At 41.1% G+C, this 20,649-nt stretch overlaps 1 protein-coding gene across 3 annotated transcripts; it reads left to right on the top strand.

Moving 5' to 3' along the window:
• The first annotated feature begins 1,061 nt into the window (after positions 1–1,061).
• On the top strand, positions 1,062–19,884 carry EDARADD (EDAR associated death domain). Of its 3 annotated transcripts, XM_015857859.2 has the most exons (7): positions 1,099–1,685; positions 3,684–3,751; positions 5,618–5,676; positions 8,624–8,663; positions 11,467–11,555; positions 14,557–14,602; positions 16,737–19,884. In XM_015857859.2, the coding sequence occupies exons 3-7, from the start codon at positions 5,674–5,676 to the stop codon at positions 17,111–17,113; spliced, it is 555 nt and encodes a 184-aa protein (XP_015713345.1). In that variant the 5' UTR covers positions 1,099–1,685; positions 3,684–3,751; positions 5,618–5,673; the 3' UTR covers positions 17,114–19,884. The 3 variants fall into 3 exon arrangements, with proteins under 3 accessions (XP_015713343.1, XP_015713344.1, XP_015713345.1); XM_015857857.2 differs by lacking the exon at positions 3,684–3,751 and having other exon boundaries at positions 1,062–1,685; positions 5,615–5,676; XM_015857858.2 differs by lacking the exon at positions 3,684–3,751 and having other exon boundaries at positions 1,066–1,685.
• Positions 19,885–20,649: the final 765 nt, after the last annotated feature.

The following is a 20,649-nucleotide window of genomic DNA, read 5'->3' as shown; positions in this document are numbered from 1 at the left end:
GTTAATGCTTGTTTGTGGTTTACAGCCACCTATCTAATATTAATTCCCTCAGATATTTTGAATGATGTTCACTCAAAGTCTCAGCCTGATTATTTATTACCAAAACCACTGCCTCTGCAAGGAAATCCTTGAGGGAAACGTATGGAATCAGCAGTTTTGTTTCTAATTGGGCTCAGGGTCACCCTTTCAAATGAAGAAATTCCTCTCTTCTTTGGAAATGAGATTTGACACTAACATGGAAGCAATCAGCCCATACAGTGAACAGCAGGACTCAAATGCTATACCAAAACAAAACTACCAACAAAAAAAACCAACTAGCTTCTCTGTTGTTTTTACCTGTCATGAATGGCAGAAATATTAGTGATCTGTTAGCTCTGCCTAGAAGATTAGTGTGTGTGTATATATATATATATATTATAGATAAAGATGTGAGTGTGTGTAAAGCTCAGTGGCAAAGCCTCTGCTTGTATTAGGTGAAACAAGGGCAATTCTTCTTAATCTTCTGAATGCTGTGCTATCGTTGTCATTAGTAGGATGATTAAAACGCTGTAAAAGCTACCCTTGTAAAGCCTTCCTCAGTCCTGAGAACTCATTAATTCACTACTGTAATCATAGAAAACTGCTGAAATTCTAGATATTGAAAAATTCTAGATATTAGAGAGCAGCATGAGCTGTTGTGTTTAATCTAAATGCTGGATGTAAGAGCAGCTTAATCCTTACCACAATTTTGTTTAGATTTGTCTAATGCATTAGATGGAAAATAAGCCATGCAAAAGCACTTGGCTGTTAATGCTTTATGGACCAGTCCTCTTCTGGTCGCTCCTGCGTATAGTGGCTGAGGGCCCTGGGTGTGCTCAGCCCAAAACAAAAGAGCCGAAGGGAAGCCCCAAGGGAGACACAGCCCCAGAGAGAGGAGAGGCACAGCGCAGAGCTCCGCTCTGTGTGACAGTGACAGGGACCGAGGGAACGGCATGGAGCTGTGCCAGGGGAGGGGCAGTGGGGCTGGGGACAGGGTCTGCACCACAGGGCGGTGGGCACAGCCCCGAGTGCTGGATTTGAGGGAGTGTTTGGATATCGCTCTCAGACAGAGGGTTTGGATTTGGGGTGGTGCTGTGTGGAACCCGGAGTTGGTCTCAATGATCCCTACAGGTGTCTTCCAACTCAGGATGTTCTGTGATTCTGTTGTGCTGGAAATGCCTGTAGTGTAAGAGAATTAACTTCCTTTATCTGTCAAAAAACAGCGTAGTGTATGGCTGTTACTGTGCAGTACTTCTATCTGTAAACTCTGTTCTTGCCATGTGCAGACATAGGTGAAACCCTGATGGAAACCACCTTTATCTGTCTGCAGGTAGTTACCTGGATGTGTGAGTGCGAGTTCAGGAGGGAACAACCGATTTCCTGTCGGTGAGGCGCAAGTTGGTCACAATACGCTCCATCTTTATCTTTCTCGTTTTGTTAAGGAAACACGAGAGTTTTCGCTCAGAGAAGCACGTTCCACCCGCAGCAGCGCTGCCGTTCCGCCCCGTGAGGCCCAGCCCCGCCCGGCGCTACCTGCGGGGCAGCGGCAGGAAGGGGGCGGTGCGCGGCGGGGCGGTGGAGTGCGGCGGTTCCGGGCACGTCTGCGGTCGACGCGCGTTCCTCGTGCTGCGACCCGATGGCCGCTCCGCAGGGCCCGCTGCCCCCAGGTAAGTACTGCCGCGGGGAGCCGGGAGGGGAGGAAGCGGCTCTCAGCCCCTATGGGTGAGCGACAGACGCTGCTCGGGGACGGGCCGTGGGGCCCTGCCGGATCCGGGGGAGCCGTGGATCTTGGGAGCCGGGCTGGGGAGCACAGCACCGACCACGGCTTCATTATTAGTTTTTCTAGAAGAGTGGTGCTAATGACTGCCTCTCCCAGCCCTCCTCCCCCCACCACACACACATAGGTGCACAATTGGTAATAATTTTTCATGGCTGTGCTGATGTGATTTAGAGCAACTTGTCTTGTCAAGCCTACTGCAGTGTTTAGTGTATTACTTAGCACTTTAGTCCTTTTCCCTTTCCTACTTCAAAAATACTAATCCCAGGCTGCAGGTGGTCTTCAAGCCAGTGCTTTTCAACCTGTCCTGCTTGTGGCATGTACGACTTCTGAATGCTGTCTCTGAAGTGTGCCAGAACTGCTCTTCCTTACCTGTCTGCTTGTGCAGCATCAGTTTTGAGCAATTTGCAGTAAACAGCTGTGTTCAAGGGCCGATTGACCCAGTGTTAGGTTTTTCAGAGATTTGGATATTCGAATATCATTTTCAGTACTTCTTTTGTTCAAATCTGAAATTCACATCTGAAAACATCAATTCACATCTGAAATTCACGTCAAAAGTGTTGTTTAATTGAAGGGCTCGTCTCTCTGGTCAACACTGGTGTTAGGGGGATCGCTTTGATTGGGCTGTACTATTAATGTGTGTGCTATGTGGGCATGGGAGAAGCTGTATAGGTGTGCGGCTGGCTGACGTGCAGAAGGTAGGCCTGACATAAATGGTGCTTTAGGGGGGAAGTTCTTCACTAGGAGAGTGGTTAGGCCCTGGAACAGGCTGCCCAGGGAGGTTGTGGATGCCCCGTCCTTGGAGGTGTTCAAGACCAGGTTGGACAGGGCCCTGGGCAACCTGATCTAGTAAATGTGTATGTTTGGTGGCCCTGCCAGGCAGGGGGTTGGAACTACATGATCCTTGAGGTCCCTTCTAACCCGGGTCATTCTGTGATTCTTTGTGAACCTTCTCCTGCTGAAAGGTCAAAACTGTGGGGCCTCCTAAATCCACCTTCAGGCATCCTTGCCATGCAAGGATGAAGGACAGGTGTAGGCTGGGAAATTGGAATGTCTGTCCATGCACATGCATGTAAGTTTGTGTAAACCGAGGAACTGTTAACACTGGTAAATGCCTGTGCTGTATCCCTATTAGTCAGCAGCAGTATTGAGTAGGGAGAAGCTGTGCTGATGGGCATAAGTTGGCTGCTGCTGTTGGAAACTGCTTACGCCGGACAGGCTCAGGCAGAGAAGCTGTGAGGAGTACTCGGCAGCTGATCTGGAGGTTCTGGGAGCAGAAAGGATCCTTCAGAATAGCCACCTGGGGCAATTTGTAAGAATGGTGAGGAAGCAAATGTGGGCCAGTGGCTGAATGCTGTCAGTAATAGTGATTTGGTGACAAATCCCAAAACTGTTGTTAGCAAGCTCTCTGCTGAGGTCAGTGGATTCACACGGTCTGCATTTGGGTAGTCAGTCAGGTGATAGATGTACTTCCTTGTCAGCTTTTCAACATGCAAAGCTGTGGGTGTTTCACCTTTGAGATAAACAGAGAACTTTTCTCCCTGCTGTTTCACACACCTGTATCCAGCTCTGTGAATTGAGCTGCAGCCTGCTGGGAAATACAGTGGGAAAGAGAGAGGGGGATGTAGCATTTTAATTGCTTTACTCACAATCAAATATTAAGTCCGTGGTTCTCCTGATCTAGATGACCTCTTCCAACTCAAATGATTTCATGGTTATCAGTGGTTAACAGGACCATGGTTATTCACTGCAGGCAATACATGGAGCATTTATTCTCAAATACAAATATTCACATGCGTACATGCCACCTGTAGAGTATTTTGGAACCTGGTAGTACTCTGCAACCTAAAAAAGAAGGGTAATAAAGGACTTTTTTTTTTCTTTCCAGGATGTATATTAATCAAGAAGGTTGCAAAACCACTGATTTGCAGTTATTGTGTTTGTGAGATCTAGAAGGTAGGAGTCAAAGAGGAGTACTATTCTGTTGCCCTTTGTAGGGTAACCCTGGAGTCTGCCAAGCCTTCATTCCAAATCTCCATATTCTCAGAGCTGCTCCCATTTGTTCAGTGCTTTCCTCTGGATTGTGGAAATGAAAGAAATTGTAATGTATTTTGGCTGTATCTTAGAGGTATAATGGCAGGTAGGAGAGGAAGGTCTTGTGGAACTTCAGGAGCTACAAAGGTTCACCAGGGCACAGAGCTTATTGTGGGAGGGGAAGGATTACTTCCATCTGCCTTGAGAATCCGTTTAAATTACAAGGCTGAAAGAAAACCTGTTGCTTTCTTGTTTTGTTGTGTTTTTTGTTGTTGTTGTTGTTAATTGCAGCCAGAGATCCATAGGCGGAGCTGTAAGGCCTCCAGAGTAAACTGATTAGAACAAGCATGCTTTGCCACTGCTTTCTGGGGAGTCTTTGCTGGCAGTAGAGGAAACAGTGAGAATAGGGAAGTTCTTGGCTTCCCCTTGGCTCCTGCACCTCCTCATTTGTCAGCTTTCCTTTGCAGATTGGGTTCCTCAATCTTCTCTCTTTACTCCTGCTTCCTCCACAGCTCCCAGCTACCACAGATCCCACCTGACTCCTCTGTTTCGGGCCCTACCCTCCTGTAGCACCTCGTTCCAGCTTACTGTCATTTCTGCTGTCCCAGTGTGACTTGTGCCCCTTCTGCATTCAAGTTAGGCAGCTTGTGTTGCCCCATGCTGTCTGGGAAAGCTTTGTCACAGTATTTGCTGATCCATGGTTCTGGAGCAGGGATTTCATCTCTCAGAGGAAGGTCTTTACAAATGTTCAGCACGTTGTGTATGCTGAGCCCTGTGGCTGTGAGCTGCACACCCAGGGAGCACATGTGGCCTTCCTGCAAGTGCAGGGCTCTGAAATGCCCAGAGAGGGGCTGGGCCCACAGCTGGAAACACAGCTCATTGGGTTGCGTGCAAGAGGCTGAGGGGAGAATGACTCTATCCTGGTGCCTTTTCTGCCCCTCTACTGCCACCTTTTTATTTTTGGGCCTCTCCGCTGTACTCTCTTCTCTTGTCTCAGGTTGTTCTTGTAGCTGCCTGAGGTTGAAAACTTCCTGATGTGCTCTTGTAATGAGTGTAGAGACTTTCAGGTTGAGAGTGACAGGAATAAAGATTCTATTGGACAATTCAAAATGCTTTTCATAATTTTTGAAAGCATTATGCTTAACAGCTGGAGAGCTCTTCTGTGAGGAGATGTGATGAAGATGTTAAAGTGGAGGCACGGTATTGTGAATCTTGGCTTGAGCGCTCTTGATCAGTGCTTGGCAATTGTTTGTTGATTTCACCATGGGTGCAGAGGGGTCATTCACCTGCAAATGCTTTGAGGATTTCTTTTTGTGTCTTGCTGGTATTAATATAATTCAAGTTCATGATTCAGTAGTATACAAATAATTGTTTACCTCAGATGTTTTGCACTAGGTTTTGTGCTATAATCTACCATGTATATTTTATGTATCTTATAGTACATTTTGTTGCAGTAGGTTTGTTTACTGTTCGAGTTTCGGCTTTAAGGGAAACAACTGAGTACTGCCACTTGGAGAACAGAATTTACCTTGTAGCAGATTTTCTGGGTTATATTCTTCATTGTTAGCTTCAAGTTGAATTTCTGTTTCGTGTAATTTCCCATTTATGTAGTAGTGTCTCTGACATTTTCCGGTTTGTCATGTGTTACTGTGTAATTTAAATTGGACACAGTGCATATAATGGCTGTCTAACTGCTTTGCCTTGGTCAGATACATAAGCAGTTCCCGAGCTTCCAGGCAGGAGAATTTTGAGGATTATGCAGTGATAAAATCTACTTATTTCCAGCAGATCATGCAACAAAAGAGCCAGTGGAGGATACAGATCCCAGCACCCTTTCCTTAACAATGGTATGTACTTCTGTTCTAATGAATTTAAAATCATTAGACCTCTCTACAGTTACGTTATGCAGGTGTGAGCAAAATACTTAAGAAACTCAAATCACGTGTGTATATTTAGGGGTTTGCTTATTTGTATGGTTGTGGTAATTTACTAACCCTGTGCAATTAAAATAAAACTAGCAGTAGATTCGTAAGCTATTATAAGTCAAGGATTGGTGCTGGCACTGGTGTTATTTAACACCAGGGTTGAGTGCACCCTCAGTGAGTTTGCTGAGTTTGACACCAAGCTGAGTGGTGCAGTTGGCATGCTGGAGGGAAGGGATGCTATCCAGAGGGACCTGGACAGATGTAAGAAGTGGGCCCATGCCAACCTCATGAAGTTCAACAAAGCCAGGTGCAAAGTCCTGTGTCTGGGTTGGGGCAATCCCAAGCACAGATACAGGTTGGGTGGAGAATGACTTGAGAGCAGCCCTGAGAAGAAGAATTTGGGGGTATAAGTTGATCAAAGTCTCAACATGAGCTGCAAGTGTGCACTTGCAGTCCAGAAGGCCAACTGTATCCTGCACTGCATCAAGACAAGCATGACCAGCAGGTCAAGGGAGGTGATTCTGCCCCTCCACTCTGCTTTCCTGAGCCACCACTTGGAGTACAGCATCCAGTTCTGGGGTCCCCAACTCAAGAAGAATATGGAGTTGTTGGAGCAGGTCCAGAGGAGGCCATGGAGATGATCCAGGGGCTGAAGCACCTCCCCTATGAGGACAGGCCTATGAGGGCTGGGGCTCTTCAGCCTGGAGAAGATAGGACTCCAAGGAGACCTTATAGCAGCCTTCCAGTAACTGAAGGGAGCCTTAAAGGAAAGCTGGAGAAGAGCTTTTTATAAGGACAAGAAGCAACAGGATGATGGGAAATGGCTTTAAACTGGAGTTTAGGCTAGATGTTAGGAAGGAATTCTTTACTGTGAGGGTGGTGAGACACTGGAACAGGTTGACCAGACAGGCTGTGAATGCTTCCCTTCCTGCCCCAGAGGCGTTCAAGGCCAAGCTGGGACTTTGAGCAGCCTGGTCTTGTGGGAGATGTCCACACTGTCCACTGCCTGTGACAGTGGGGTTGGAACTAGATGATCTTAAAGGTCCCTTCAAATCCAAACCATCCTGTGACTCTATGCTGAATTAGGCAGCACCAGGTGAGCAGTCCAATAGTTAGCGAATGGTCATAGAGACGGTAACCAGACCTTTACTGACATTCTTCTGTCTGTATGGGTTGAAAGGATAAGAAAAGCCAATTAAGGCTTATAATATAAATTGTATTAAGTTATTACTCTTTCCTGTACCTATTTTGTCTGATGAGTGATGATACCAGTGCCTTGCATCAGACATGGTAAAACCTAGGAGAGACCTAACAAGTGCTCTCTGGTGCATCCTTGCTGAGTAACACAATTTATGACAAAATTCTGATATATTAAGCGTGCCAATATTATGCTGAGATGAGGACTGTCTATAAAAGGAATATGCAACTCTGTGCATTTTTGTAAGAGTTCTTTTTAATGTTGCAATGGATTGCTTCCTCTGGGGGAAAATAGTGGTGCTGTGTAGCACTTTTTCTAGTCTAGCTATATAAACAGATTTAAATGCTCTGTTTTATTTTATGTATAGTGATTTAGCAGGCTATTAGTTTTCCTTGGAGTTTTCTTCTCATTTTGATGCTTTACTACAGGCAGTTTGTTCCCTATTACATAAAGGTAGGGGTCATAGTGAAGTAGGTGGATGTCAGGTCTAGTAGCAGGTTGTAACAGATGCCTGGAAATGAGTAGTTGTCTCATTAAACTCAGTAATAATAGTTTGCTGTTGGTGTCTGTTAAAAGAGCTTTTGAAATCTCTGGATGGGATGAGGTTCAACAAGACCAAGTGCTGAGTCTTGCACTTTGGCCTCAGCAACCCCAGGTAATGCTATAGGCTTGGGGCAGAGTAGCTCGAAGACTGTGTAGGGGAAACAGACCCCGGGGTATTGGTCAGTGCTCATGTGAACATGAGCCAGCAGTGTGCCCAGGTCACCCAGAAGGCCAATGGCATCCTGGCTTGTATCAGAAGTAGCGCTACTAGCAGGAGCTAGAAAATAATTGTTCCTCTGTACTCAGCTCTGGTGAGCTACACCTTGAGAACTGTGTTCAGTTTTGGGCCTCACACTGCGAGGAAGACATTGAAGCCCTGGAACATGTCCAGAGAAGGGCAATGAAAACTGGTGAGAGATCTGGAGTGCAGACCTTATAAGAAGTGGCCGAGGGAGCTGGGATTGTTCAGTCTGGAGGAGAGGCCTAATTGTTCTCTATAACTTCTTGAAGGAAGGTTGTAGTGAGCTGGAGGTTGGCTTCTCCTCTCATGTAACTGGTGATAGGACTAGATGGAATGGCTTCAAGCTGCACCAGAGGAGATTCAGGCTGGATGTTAGGAAATGCTACTTATCTGAAAAAGCGGTCAGGCAGTGGAATGGGCTGCCCAGGGAGGTGGTGGAGTCACTGACCCTGGAGGTGTTCAAGGAACATTTGGCTGTTGTGTTCTGTGGTTTAGTGAGAACTATTGCTGATAAGTGGATGGTTGGACTGAATGATCTTGTAGATCTTTTCCAACCTTGGTGATGCTGTGATTCTATGCTGATGTGTTATGATTTCTGTATTGGTATCGTTCCGCTTAAATGAAAACTTATTTCCTTGTCTCTGTAATATCTGTATTGATTAAAACTGTATTGAATTAGAAACCCCTATTACTTTAGCATGTGCTAAGATCAGTGTAGTCAGTAGTGTTCCTGCCTACAAGGGGCATTACCGTATCTGACTGCAGGCAGATCAACTAGTAGTAATTTTAGAGATTAAGTGTAATTATGCAGTTCTTACACACTCTTTCTCCAGCAGAATTACACTTAAGATAATGATGTGTCTCTTGCTTTTTCTTTTTTGTGACAGACTGAAAAATATCCTGTCCAAGACACAGGGGTGCCTAAAGGTAAGTAAGCATTATGAATTCTGTCTTTTAGGTCATGTGTCGCAGATCTTTTTTTCTTTGGTGTTTATATTTTAAATGTAGTGTCACCTTTTGTATTTTAAGGTCAGTTGAACATATGTATACATATATTTACACACATATACTCACAAATTTCCTTTTTCTCTGCCTAAGTTTAGTCACAGCTCTCTTTAGAAGATATTGGTTCTCAGCCCAAAGGAAGAATACAATGGTGCTGTCAACAGAACAGTGTTCAGAGGATAGAGATAGACTAATGTTAAAAGGTGGCTTTGAAGAGATTACTGCTGCCTTCAGATTATCAGAAATGCAATTTGGTAATACGTCCCAGTTCTCCTGCCTCTGATGGCATTCCCAGCCCTATCACTAGTTAACTCTTCATGCTGTCTGTTACCTTGGGAAGGTATTAATATGATCTGCTTAGAAACCTAGCACATTTCTTTGCAGGTTCTGTATTCAGTTGCTTGGGTTAGGTAGTGTCATCATCTCCTTTATGACTTCTTTTACATATGGGTATTTGCTTGTTAGTTTTGTTTTTGTCATCCCAGTTTTTACCATTGGCTTTTCTCCAGGTATTACGCTGTCAGGGTCTCAGTGAACGAGCACTCTAGTGACACTTGCTGAGGAGTACAGGCCGTACACTACTAGGGTTAAAGAAAGATTAGTGTGTTATGCTGGCAACTTAAATCAGCCAGCCAGAGAAAATGAGTATCTTGTCAGAAGTGTTCAGTGGAGAAGTAGAATGTGAAGGCTAATTTGAAATCATAAACTGCTTCCTGTTTATTTGCAGTCAAAGTGGTTTGTTCCTTCAAAGCTGTTTACTAGCAGATTTCTCTGTAATGTTGTTTTCTGTGTCCACTTTTTAATTCCACCCATGACATTTAGTCTCCCTCAGAATTAAACATTTGAATTGCAGGAATTTATCTATTGTCAAATTCGTTTGAAATCCAGAACATGTATGTTTCAAATACATTTAATTTAAAAATGAAAGCTGTGAAAGGAAGTGGAAATTTCAGTGCTTTTTTGTAGAAAGGAAATAGGCTTGGTGTATCTTTAATTTTATATTCTGCTTCCTCTTGCCAAACATAAAGAGAGCTAAGTATCAATACAGCTGAGCATTTCCTCCTTAGAGTAGGAGGTGATAAAAATATCTCAATATTCTGTTTGTTTCTGGAATTTCAGGTTACTTTTTCTTGAATTTATTTTTCAAAATAAGTTTTTCAGTACCGGATGCCTCCGTAGGTGGTGTTTTTTCAGTTTGCTCAATAAGAATGAATTTTCATAACTATTTCTTTAAAAGTACAGGCTGAGAAATATGAGTCTGTGAACTAAAAAGTGTCACAGATGTGCACACCTGATTCTGCCACAGACAATTGTTTGCTTCAGATTTAATGTTTGAATATATGCTTCACTGGCCTGGGGTAGTAGTAGTTTGTTCTTTTCTTGGTCAGTTAATTTGCAAACTATTTTGAGATCTAACTTATCAAAGGTCTTAGCACCCTCTACTGATGATTAATTAAAGGTGGGTTGTGTCAGCTTTTTGTCTTGGAAAATTAGGCTTAATGTTTGTGTCATACTTTGACTATTAATTCTGCTTCTGCTCAGATGTTGAGCAAATTTGACAGATAATGTTTTCACACAAATAAATTGGATTTTGTTGCCTGTAGTCACCTTTTTGGAGGATTTCTTTATATCTCTGGATCTACAGTTGTAAAGAGAAAAGATGATCCTTATTAAATGTTTACCCAGCTGGCAGGGGAATGTTATGTGCTTTAAGTTTCAACATGGAAGATGAAAAAGAGGAAAACCGTGATTTCATTTTCTTCCCTCCTTAAGTGTATGGTTGAATTCTTTGGTTCAGATCATATTATTGAGCGAGATAAGGAAGTACATCTTCTTTTTGTTACCTGACACTTCACAGAGATAATAACTCTTTTTTTGTGAGATCAGCAAAATGCTAAAAATAATGTCTCAACTGTGGAGTCTTCAGGTGTCTATAACAGGCCTAGAATATAACCTTTTATAAGCTCTTGTTAATGGTTAGTGAGCACCTCACCTATGGGATTTGTGCAAATGGTTTCTTAATGAGAGCCATAAGAACATACAGGAATATTTGTCTGTTTATGTGAGGTTCACAAAGGGCTTGTTGCATCTCTTATGCTGCATTTTGAGGGCTGAAGTGAAGCTTGAAAGTGATCAGAATATGGGTCATAGGGGCAGATGTGCTTTTCAGTGGACTCCCAAGGCAAGTGATAAACACGTTTTTGAGACATTTCAGTGCTTCAGGAAACTCCTGTGTAGCAGAGATAAATAGGATGAGCCTAATTCACAAAGGAGCAGAAAGTAAACGTTTGTGTAGTACATATTTCAACAGTGATAGTTATAAGTGTGATCTGAAGAGCAAAACAAAAAGGATTATGTTGATTTGTAATGGCCTTCTTTAGCCTGCCAAGATGTATTGGCTTGGTTAATATTCTCTTGGTACTGCTTTCAGCTTTCTGAAAGAGCATGACTCTGGCCGCAGCAATAATGTGCTGGTTGTTTTTAAAACACTGATACATTAGTATTTGATCTCCACAGGGATTATTTTACTTAATACATGTATGCACGACTGTTGCAGTTACTGCCAATTTATTGTTTGGGGCTTTTTAATCTTGCCTTTCCTAGTGACTGAGAAGAATGTGGAGTAAAATTTAGCATGCTAGCCATCTGTAATGTCTGATTGATAGTCTTGCTACTTATATCTGTATTTGAGTGGAAGACCAGTGTATTACAATTTTTGTCTTAGATGAGGAATACCGAACAGATCAAGTTACGCTGGAAATTGCATCTGTGAACATCAGGAGTCTTGCATCAGATTCTGGCCTAGTCCAGCAGGTAAGGAAAAATTGTACTGAATGTGAATTAAGTTATTGCTGTTAATTAAATACATATGCTAACAAATAAATATATTTTCAGGCTGCATATGGGAAGGACAGAATTCCTTAGTAAAATAGACCAGAAATAGGCTCTTTCTTCCAAAGTTCAATGAAGTGAGCTTCTGTGGATAAAAGCGAAGAAAGGATATATATAATCATTAACATTTACTTTGTTCTGTAACAAGGTTTTGATTAGTGTGTAGATGCTCTGAAGGAGAGCCAACACAGAGTTAAGGCTTTTTCATGCATGTTCTCCCTCTTCCCTGATGAAAACAGAGTGAGGACAGAGGATAAGGAGGGGAATCCTGGGTTCTGGTGTCTTGAGTTTTACCCTAGGGAGGCTTGTTCTGCTTTGACTTTGGGATTTTGATTGATCCGTACTGGAAATACTCTCCACTGATTGTAAAGTCTTACACTGCCATAGAGTGGGCAATGCTGAGTGATGCTCTGTGGTCAGCATCTTTCAGATGACTGCTATTTGCTGAATTTCAAATTGATTCTCTTTGGGTTGAGAAGATAAATGAATGAGCATTGTCCAGTGAAATGAAGAGCTAAAAGGAGTTCCTTATGCCGGAGTCCCAGCTGACTTTCATCAAAGAAACATGGGTTTGGTATGTGTTTCACAGATGATGGAGATAACTATCTCATTCCCATCATCAAGAAGTGAACATTTATTGCCCACATACACTGTATGTATGTGACTGTAAATATATTTCATCATACTAGGCTCTTACTAGTTCTACTAGGCTGGAAAAAATTTCTGCTTATTTTCAGACTGTGCATAGGTTTATAGCTTTGATTAAATGTGTAGAAGTTGATTGGATTTTGATTGTAGGCAAAAAAATATGCCTAGTATACCTAATTTTATGAGCAGTGACAATACATTGTCTTGTTTCAATTACGTTGCAAGAATACAATCTTGAATAATCCTGAGGTCATACAATTTGACAAGAATGTGTGATAACTGATCAGTAAAAATACCTATTTGGGAAATGAATGAATGACACAAGTAAATATCGTGTATATTTTTGTACTTCTTGCAGTACTAGCCACTCCCGTTTATTTATTTATTTTTTGTAGGATGTGAATATAGTGATATCTCTTGAAGGCTCTTAGATCTTTAGATATAAGCTTTCACCATATGGTTTGAATGTTCATGAATTCACAACATCTAGAAATCTTTATTGGTGTTCAGAATAGTAATTTAGCTATTGCAAATGAAGTGAAAAATACCCACTGTTCCTTTTTATTTTGTTTCCCCTATCCACCTCCTCCCTTTGTTTTTATTTGTTTCTTTATTCTTCAGACAGAGGCTGATCAGTGATGGGCAACTCTTAGTTCTCCAAATAAATTACCCTTTGGGGATTTGTTCCTCATGACTCAATTCTTTTCTGCTTATAGAGGAATTTGTGGAAATTGAGACAGTGATTATAATAATGATTTTCAGATCCAAATTTTCTTGAACTTCAGGTGTTCAGTTGGCAAAATGGACAAATTCATAAATTTAAAAGCTTCTTTCTGCAGAAATCTTATGTGATGTCAGTGGGAGAGCAAACTTGGAAGACTGGCAAGACTTGTTCCGTTGCAGGTGGCATGCGCAGTCTCAAATCTCATGAGCATAGGCCAGCTGTGAACTGATTTGATGTTGTGCACATGTTCTTGCAGTTTTCAGGAGGAGAGAATTGCTTAAAACAGATCTATTTCTGTCCCTTCCTAACCGAGTCTTCAAATAATTTGGAGATAGTTTACTTTCTTGTAATTAGACTTTGCGTGCATGTATGTTCACCAGGTAAACTGAAGCTTCCTGTGTTCTATTTTTAGGGAATTTCTTAGTACTGAAGGTTTATTAGGTAGGAATATAGAGTATTTATTACCCTTTATTGTTACACAGTTGACTTGTGTTTGCATGCATGCCTGCAAAATGCTAAGAAGCTTGCTGTGATAGTTAGGAAGAATGATGCAATATGAAAATCAGCATTGCTTTATTGCAGTTATCTAAGGGGAAAATCCCCTCCTGCTTTCATCTTTAAATTGTCAGTAGAAGAAAGCAATTTCATCTGGTTCCACACCCGCATAGTTAAAGTAAGAGCAGCTGCAGTTTCCTACAGTCCTAGGATCAAGCTGCTGTCCTTTCAGTTTTTATATGTTGCTTTGTAAGTTGTAGAACTGAAGTGTTGTTACCTGTGCTAGTCTCAAGCCACTAAGTATTTTCATTGTGTTTGAGTAGTGTTTGCTTCAAACAGGATGGCAGTTAGATGTGAGCCAGCAGAAATCTTCAAGCCCACCTGCTGTCTAGAAAAGTAGGAAAGTTTCCTATGAATGTCAGTAATTTTATAAAAATCTCCTCCAGTTTTATTGGAGCAGTGGAATGTTCCTTTCCTGTTGTGTGTTACAGGCAATAATCTCAGATTTTTCATTACAAAGCATTTAAATCTGAATCAAACTGTGTGGATTGTTGGACAGCTTTGTACATATTACTGATAAAAGTTACTTTTTGTGTACATTATTAGCAACTTTCCATGACTGTGAGGTCAATTTATAATTGATGGTAAATGTCCAGACTGTCATTTTTCAAATGGTGAGGGCTGTAATTGGTATTGAGTTAATCATCAGTCGACTGTAGGAAACTATACAAGAATGAGAAATGTGGACAGGATGAAAGAGGAAGTAAGAGCAAATTATTCAAAAGATGTAACTCCACAGCATGTGATCAATAAGGATGACATTGTTCAATAGATAAAAATGTGAGTGTTGCTTTGTGAGGTAAAAACATAAGAAACGCTACCTAAAATGGCTACAAATTGTTAGTAACTTCTCATACTAGGTAAGTACCCTATCTGACTTCATCAGGTAGCTTGGGGATTCTTCTATGTAATCTCCTGACAGTTAAAAATAGCCCAAATAGTAATTCTGGTGTTCAAATGCAGTGTTTTGATTTATGTTTGTTCTTTGCTTTGTAGCCAGAAGACAAAGACACTGAAAACCATACTGACAAATCGCTTTCAGGTAACATGTCAGCTTTACTGTTCTACATATTTTATTCCTACATTTTCTTCAAAAGGACTGTATAAAAAACTGCTATGTGTCATAACCTAAAAGTGCCTGCGTAATCAATGCTTGTGGCACTCATTTCATTACTACTGCCTTTTATAGCTACTTCTTTGTTCTTGAAGGGGTGGCAATCAATTACACAGACCATACAAAATGAGTAAGTTACTCTGACCAAATGCACTTAGTGCAGCTGCCTTAAAAAGAAATCTGTAAACAGCCATTGAAAGAGCAGAGGCGGGCTGTGGGTGTTTATCACACAGTGTTTTCAACTTGTCTGGGGATTGGTGGCTGATACACAGCCCTGTTGGTGTAAAAGTGAACAACTGAAAATTAACTAAAAAAGCTTGTCATACAATGTAATGTTAGGATTGTGCTGGTAGGTGGGTCATACAAGGCATCCTTGGACAGCAGGATTCTTTGTAACACTTCTGATAATCTGGTACAGCACAAGAAGCAGGTCGGATTAGTTTTGTTTACGTGTAATTGTGCCCTTTGCTTTCTTTACCCCTTCTTCCCTACTTTTGTGGGAGGATAAAACATCCTCTGGCATCCTTGCAAAGCAAAGTAAGATGAAATTCAGATAGGGTGCTCTCCTGCTGTTTAAGCCCAGCCAGAACTTTTATTGAGTTATGTTCATTTTGCCTTGCTTGTATTAGTAAATCCTGGTATGATTGAGTCTGGTAAATTTTGTCTCACTTCAGTGAGAGCTTCAGGTGAACAAGAGCAGAATTCCTGATATAGAAAATTCTTAGCAGACGGCTGTGAGGGCTGTGGAAAACCTGGGAGCAAAGATGTTGCCAGAACATTTTTCCCTTTAAAAGGGAATCTGGGTATTTGTATGAAGTTATTTGTCTCCAGCAGTGTTGTCGCTGCACGTCCTAACTTGTTGAAAACATCAGAAGCCGTCTTTGGCCTGCTTAAAAAAGAAGGCTTATGAGCAGTGTTACAAAAATAACAATAGCCAGTTCTTCTCTTAAAAAACAAAAAACAACAACAACAAAAAAAACACAAATGAAAGAAACACTTTGCAGAAGCTACATTCAGCTTAGTTGCTTTCATCAGCACTAATATTCAGCATAAAAAGTGCCCTTTTGAAGGTCTTTCTGAAGTTTTTACACAGTTTGACAATTAACCTAAATAGGGGGAAAAGATTAACTAATGCTGTTACCTGTAAGATTAGGTGGCACTGACTGCCAGGTTTGCCCTTTCCCAAGAATCTGGGAAATTGTATTGAGGTGTCTCAAACCAACACTAATCCAGCACTTACAGATCAGTGTTGCTGTTTTCATTATCATTTGGCACTGAAACACTGTTGTTGTTTTTAATCAGTCCTTTTATTTATATTGGTTCTCTTGTAGCATTCGTTTTTCAAAGGGTTTCATCCCGAGTAGGGCTAGTTACTTTGCCATTTCAGGCTGCACAATGATGGAGGCCAGAACTTTTAGCAAGTACTTCTAGGATGCACCACCTACTTCCAGCATCTTGGTATTCTTATTTTTCCCACAGGAGGAGTACTCACTCTCTTTCTTTCTGTAATGTACATTTAGAATAGGCTTGCTTAATGGAACAGAGACGACTTTATTGTAAGAGCTCTTACCAAACAAAGGAATGTATTTCTGTCTTATCACTGTATTAAGATTGTCCTGGTATTTAATGGTGTTAAGAAAGCAGCAGCTCAGACGTATAAAACCTTTTTCCTTCATCCTGCAACATATCTGTACAAGATGTACATGATGTGCACATCTTCCTATTAGTGACATATTTGGGCTCATGGCAGACTGAAGGAGCTAGCAAAAAAAAAAGGGGGGGGGGGGATATCCACATTGCCCAGTGTTTGTAGAAAAGGCTGAAATATGACACTTTCAGAAGTATTGTCCTTTTGATTATTAGCCATGATAGCCAAAAAATGTGTTAGAAGTTCATTTTAAGAGTACTTCATGAGGAAAGGCAGCTGCTTGCTGGTATTCTGACTTCTTCAGAAATGATTCAAGGGAACATAATTCTCTTAAAACTTTCGTGCTTTTAAATTTGTTCCAAATAAAACCACAGCAGTAGAACCTAACTTCTCTCCATATAATGGTTTTAACAGATCTCAAGAAAACCTGCAAAGAAAACAGCACCTGCTCCTTGTGCTTATTCCGTGCACCGACCATCAGTGACATGCTCAATGACGAGGACTTGTTGTACACAGTGAGGCTAAAGCTGGATCCCTGCCACCCAACAGTGAAAAACTGGAGAAATTTAGCAAGCAAGTGGGGGATGACTTACGATGAATTGTGTTTCCTCGAACAGAAGCCCCAGAGTCCCACCTTGGAATTTTTGCTACGAAATAGTGACAGGACTGTGGAGCAGCTGATTGAGCTCTGTAAATTTTATAAGAGAATTGATGTTGTGAAAGTGCTACTGAAGTGGGTGGAGGAGGAATGGCCCAAGAGAGGAAACAGAAGTTACCAGAATGATTTGTAGGTCAAAGAAAGTGGTTAGTTCCGACCTGTTAAATGTTGGGACTAGCTGCAATAGTAGGTGAGAAGTTTCTCTTGTGACAGAGAGTACTGGCAGTCTGTATACTGTGTAAGCTTTTGTACTGTACACACATATATATGGTCTGTGCCCTCAGGGTTGTAAAGATAACCTTTCAAAAGTGGATAGAATAATGCAGGTTGTGTTTTTGAGTCTACAGACACTGTTATTTTCTTTGCTGCTGTTTGTAGGCTTCCTAAGCAGAAGAAGAATGAAAAAGCCAGACCAGTGGTGTAATTGCAACAGTTATGAGCCATGTCAGTCAATTGTGTGTTGTTGCTGCTGGGAAAGCTGCAGTTAGAAGGCAAGTCTTGTAGCTTTTCTGACAGCCTTTCCACAGTTTTTATGTTCTGCCTGCTAGAAGACAAGAGGATAAAAATATTTTTTTCTTTCTTATTTTTAAGCTTTATGACACTGGATTTGGAGCAGATGCAACTTGATTGTCCAAGAAGCAGCTTGGATTTGCATGTTTGAATTAGTTGAATCTTTGAACATCACATTCAGGCAAAATTAAGTTCTGAGCCTCTTTCTGCAAACAGAACTAGATGTTAAAATAATTGCATGTTTCTACGTCATAGGGCATATTTTTCCTATGCAGAAACCATCCAATTCAGTGATACTTTCCAGCCCATGAATCCCCTTCCCTCAAACTAATGCAGAAAACCCCACTACTATCAAAGCGCTTTACAGTTAAAATTAGTTTCCATAGTTTTGAATAAGCTGTTCGCTCTGAACAGTGTTCTTTGGTAGTTTGCTCGAATGCCTCTCATTTTACAGTGTGAGGTGACAGTGAACATCTTAACCGCAGTGTATCCTTAGTATCAAGCATAACTTCCTTGTTCATAAGCTGTGGTTTTCTTCTCAGCCTTCCCGTTGTCTGACCTGCTTCCTGTCCTATTCCAAAGTGGTTTTACACTTGTATGAAAGTAGCACAACTTTATGTATTGATTAAAGACGCTCTAATGGGAAGTCCACAGGTGGATTCGCCTACAGGTCTGAGTGGATGGTCATGAAAGCACTTCTGCTGGCTTAGGCTGATACATATCAAAGACTGTTGATATACTGAATTACACTGTTTACACTGAAGATATTTCTAGATATTTTTTTTTTATCATTCTTTGGTATTGTAATGGTTTAAAAACAAACCTGAAAACTGGAAAATCATTTGTTTGATAGGCTGATATATTTGATAGTATTTGTTGCTCTAATGCCACATACATGCATCAGTGTTGTGACTTAAAAATATTTCTAGTTGTCACCCTTACTAAAACATCTCAGTTGATACTAATATGTACATATATGTATATAATGTAGCAGTGGTGAACAGTATGTCAAGATGCTGGGCAAAACTAGAGTGGGGTGCAGACTAATGTATTGTTCACTTCGCTCAAGTAGGAATGACTAATTAATGGCACAGCTGAGGGAAGTCTGTCACGTTGCATTCTGAGTTTCTTAATGTAAGAGAATGAAAAGGGACATCTAGTAATAATATAGGTACTGGCACAAATGGTTACTGAGGAATTAATTGTAAAGTTAAAACTTTTGAATTCAAGCACTCATTCTGGGGATGTTCTAAATTAGTTTTACTGCAGTGTCCTCAAGAAACTGAAGATCTAGTTTTGAGGTAAAAAGAGTGACCTACAGTTGATATTTGAATTTTTATTTTTTTTAAAGCTTGTGGAAGACTGGAATTTTGACAACTGTTTATATGTAGTTTTTAATCGTTCCCTCAGAAAAGCTGCTATTTTTCAGAACAGTATGTTTTTCAGCCATATTTTAAAGTGGATCTTTAAAATATGTAAAGCAGTAAATCTTGCTCTATCTTGCAGGGGCTGCAGTTGAAATGCCTCACTTTTGTTGTCTTCAGATGGAGTCTTTTGATAGATGTGTGAACTCTTGCAGCTCATCTTCTGTCTTTAGTTAGGGGTTCTGGAATCAGCTTTGAGGATTGCTGCTGTGTCTAGGCTGTCTGCTAGTTTCAGTTCATACAGGAGCATCCACTGTGTGCATGCAAACAGCCCATATGCAGCTTGTCCGACGTAATCCCTGTACCTCAGGCTCACCACATGCATGATTTGTGATCATGTGTCTGTGTCTTAAGTTGTTCTTATGAGCAATGAGGGCTGGCATGTCTACCGACAGCTTTTCTCTCCTGTAACCTAGTAGAGTTATATGCATGTGGTAGTGCAGTAAGCTTTGTTGCGGGGGAAGTCTGTTAAGGAATCTAGCTGGAGCCCTTGTGTGATGGCTCACAAATGGGAACGCACATTGATGCAGTGTCATTTCTGAATCAGGAAGTCCAATTGAAACCTTATCCTTTTCCTATTTTGTGGCTATAATTTGTAAGCTTTTGAACAAACGCTGTTGTCTAGTGGAAGCTAGTTCTGATCCCCTGAAACTCTTGAAAAATCAGTGTCAGCTGCAAAGGTTCATACTGGAAAATAAAGCCGCTTTTGAGAGTTTATATGTGGGTTCTGTGTGAGTTCCGCACTGAAGGCTGAAAATGTTAGCCTTAAACTTTATCACACACTGGATAACTCATTTGTATACTTGAAGTATTTTTCATCTTTGTATGGCATGAATTTAGGTGTATGCAGTTTTTCTAGTTTTGTATCTATTTACAAGATACTGGGTCTGAGTGTTCACTTTAAGCATTTTTATATCCTCTGTCATAATGTGTACTATATTTAGAAAAATTATAGTTTATCAGTGTTTAATTTTGTGTTTGTTTTTATTTCTTACAGCTAGGAAAACAGCTGTTTTCCTTCTCATCAGTCACCTTGGAACTACTGAACTGTCAATTAGTAGTGCTAAGTAAAAGCATCGTGTATGCAAAATCCATAGCTTTTTAGAGCACTTATGTTTGCAACAGATACTGCCATTGAAGAAAGGAAGATAGACTTTTCATAAAGGAAAAGGTATATTGTGATAACGTGATGAGTAAGGCTGCTCATCTAGAAAACCTGCAGTGGTTACTAACTAAAGAGAGGTATGAAGCCTATGCTGGGTGAACTCTTCCTGAGTTAATAATTAAACTGATGACAAAAGCTAGAGAATTACACGCACACCGTAAAGACTTTTAATTTTATTCCATTATATCTTTCTCTTATTCCCCCACTAGATCCACTCTCCCTTCATATCCTGTTTTGTTGTTGTTTAGTTTTATTTGGCTGCTGGATGTATGGTGTATGTATATGGCCCTTTCTTCCCACTTTAGGTTAAGGAAGATGTCCAGACTTCTGTATTCTTTTCATTCTTACAGCATTAACTGACAGTGTGCACACTGTTCTTCAACAGCAAAGGTACAGTGCTCCAGGAACCTTTAGTTTTCCTGTAAGGCCAGCTGTGGGACATCACCAAAAATGAGAATGATAGAATCCAGTTGCCTTATTCCCTACATGCACTTCCCTGTGATCTCTGGAGAAGAGTGTGAAATGAGGCTTTGAGCGGAGATTTGGAAGCCTGCCGTAAAGAACAGGGTA

The sequence above is a fragment of the Coturnix japonica genome, chromosome 3 (assembly GCF_001577835.2).
Source record: "Coturnix japonica isolate 7356 chromosome 3, Coturnix japonica 2.1, whole genome shotgun sequence".
Classification (NCBI taxonomy): Eukaryota; Metazoa; Chordata; class Aves; order Galliformes; family Phasianidae; genus Coturnix; species Coturnix japonica.
This window is presented reverse-complemented; position numbering and strand designations above follow the sequence as displayed.

What these genes read in the sequence shown, in the direction of transcription:
- EDARADD (XM_015857857.2), top strand. Translation starts at nt 1,655, where the DNA reads ATGGCCGCTCCGCAGGGCCCGCTGCCCCCAG. An exon ending in GCACCCTTTCCTTAACAATG is followed by an intron (nt 5,677 to 8,623) that starts GTATGTACTTCT and finishes TTTTTGTGACAG; the next exon opens with ACTGAAAAATATCCTGTCCA. An exon ending in AGACACAGGGGTGCCTAAAG is followed by an intron (nt 8,664 to 11,466) that starts GTAAGTAAGCAT and finishes TTTTTGTCTTAG; the next exon opens with ATGAGGAATACCGAACAGAT.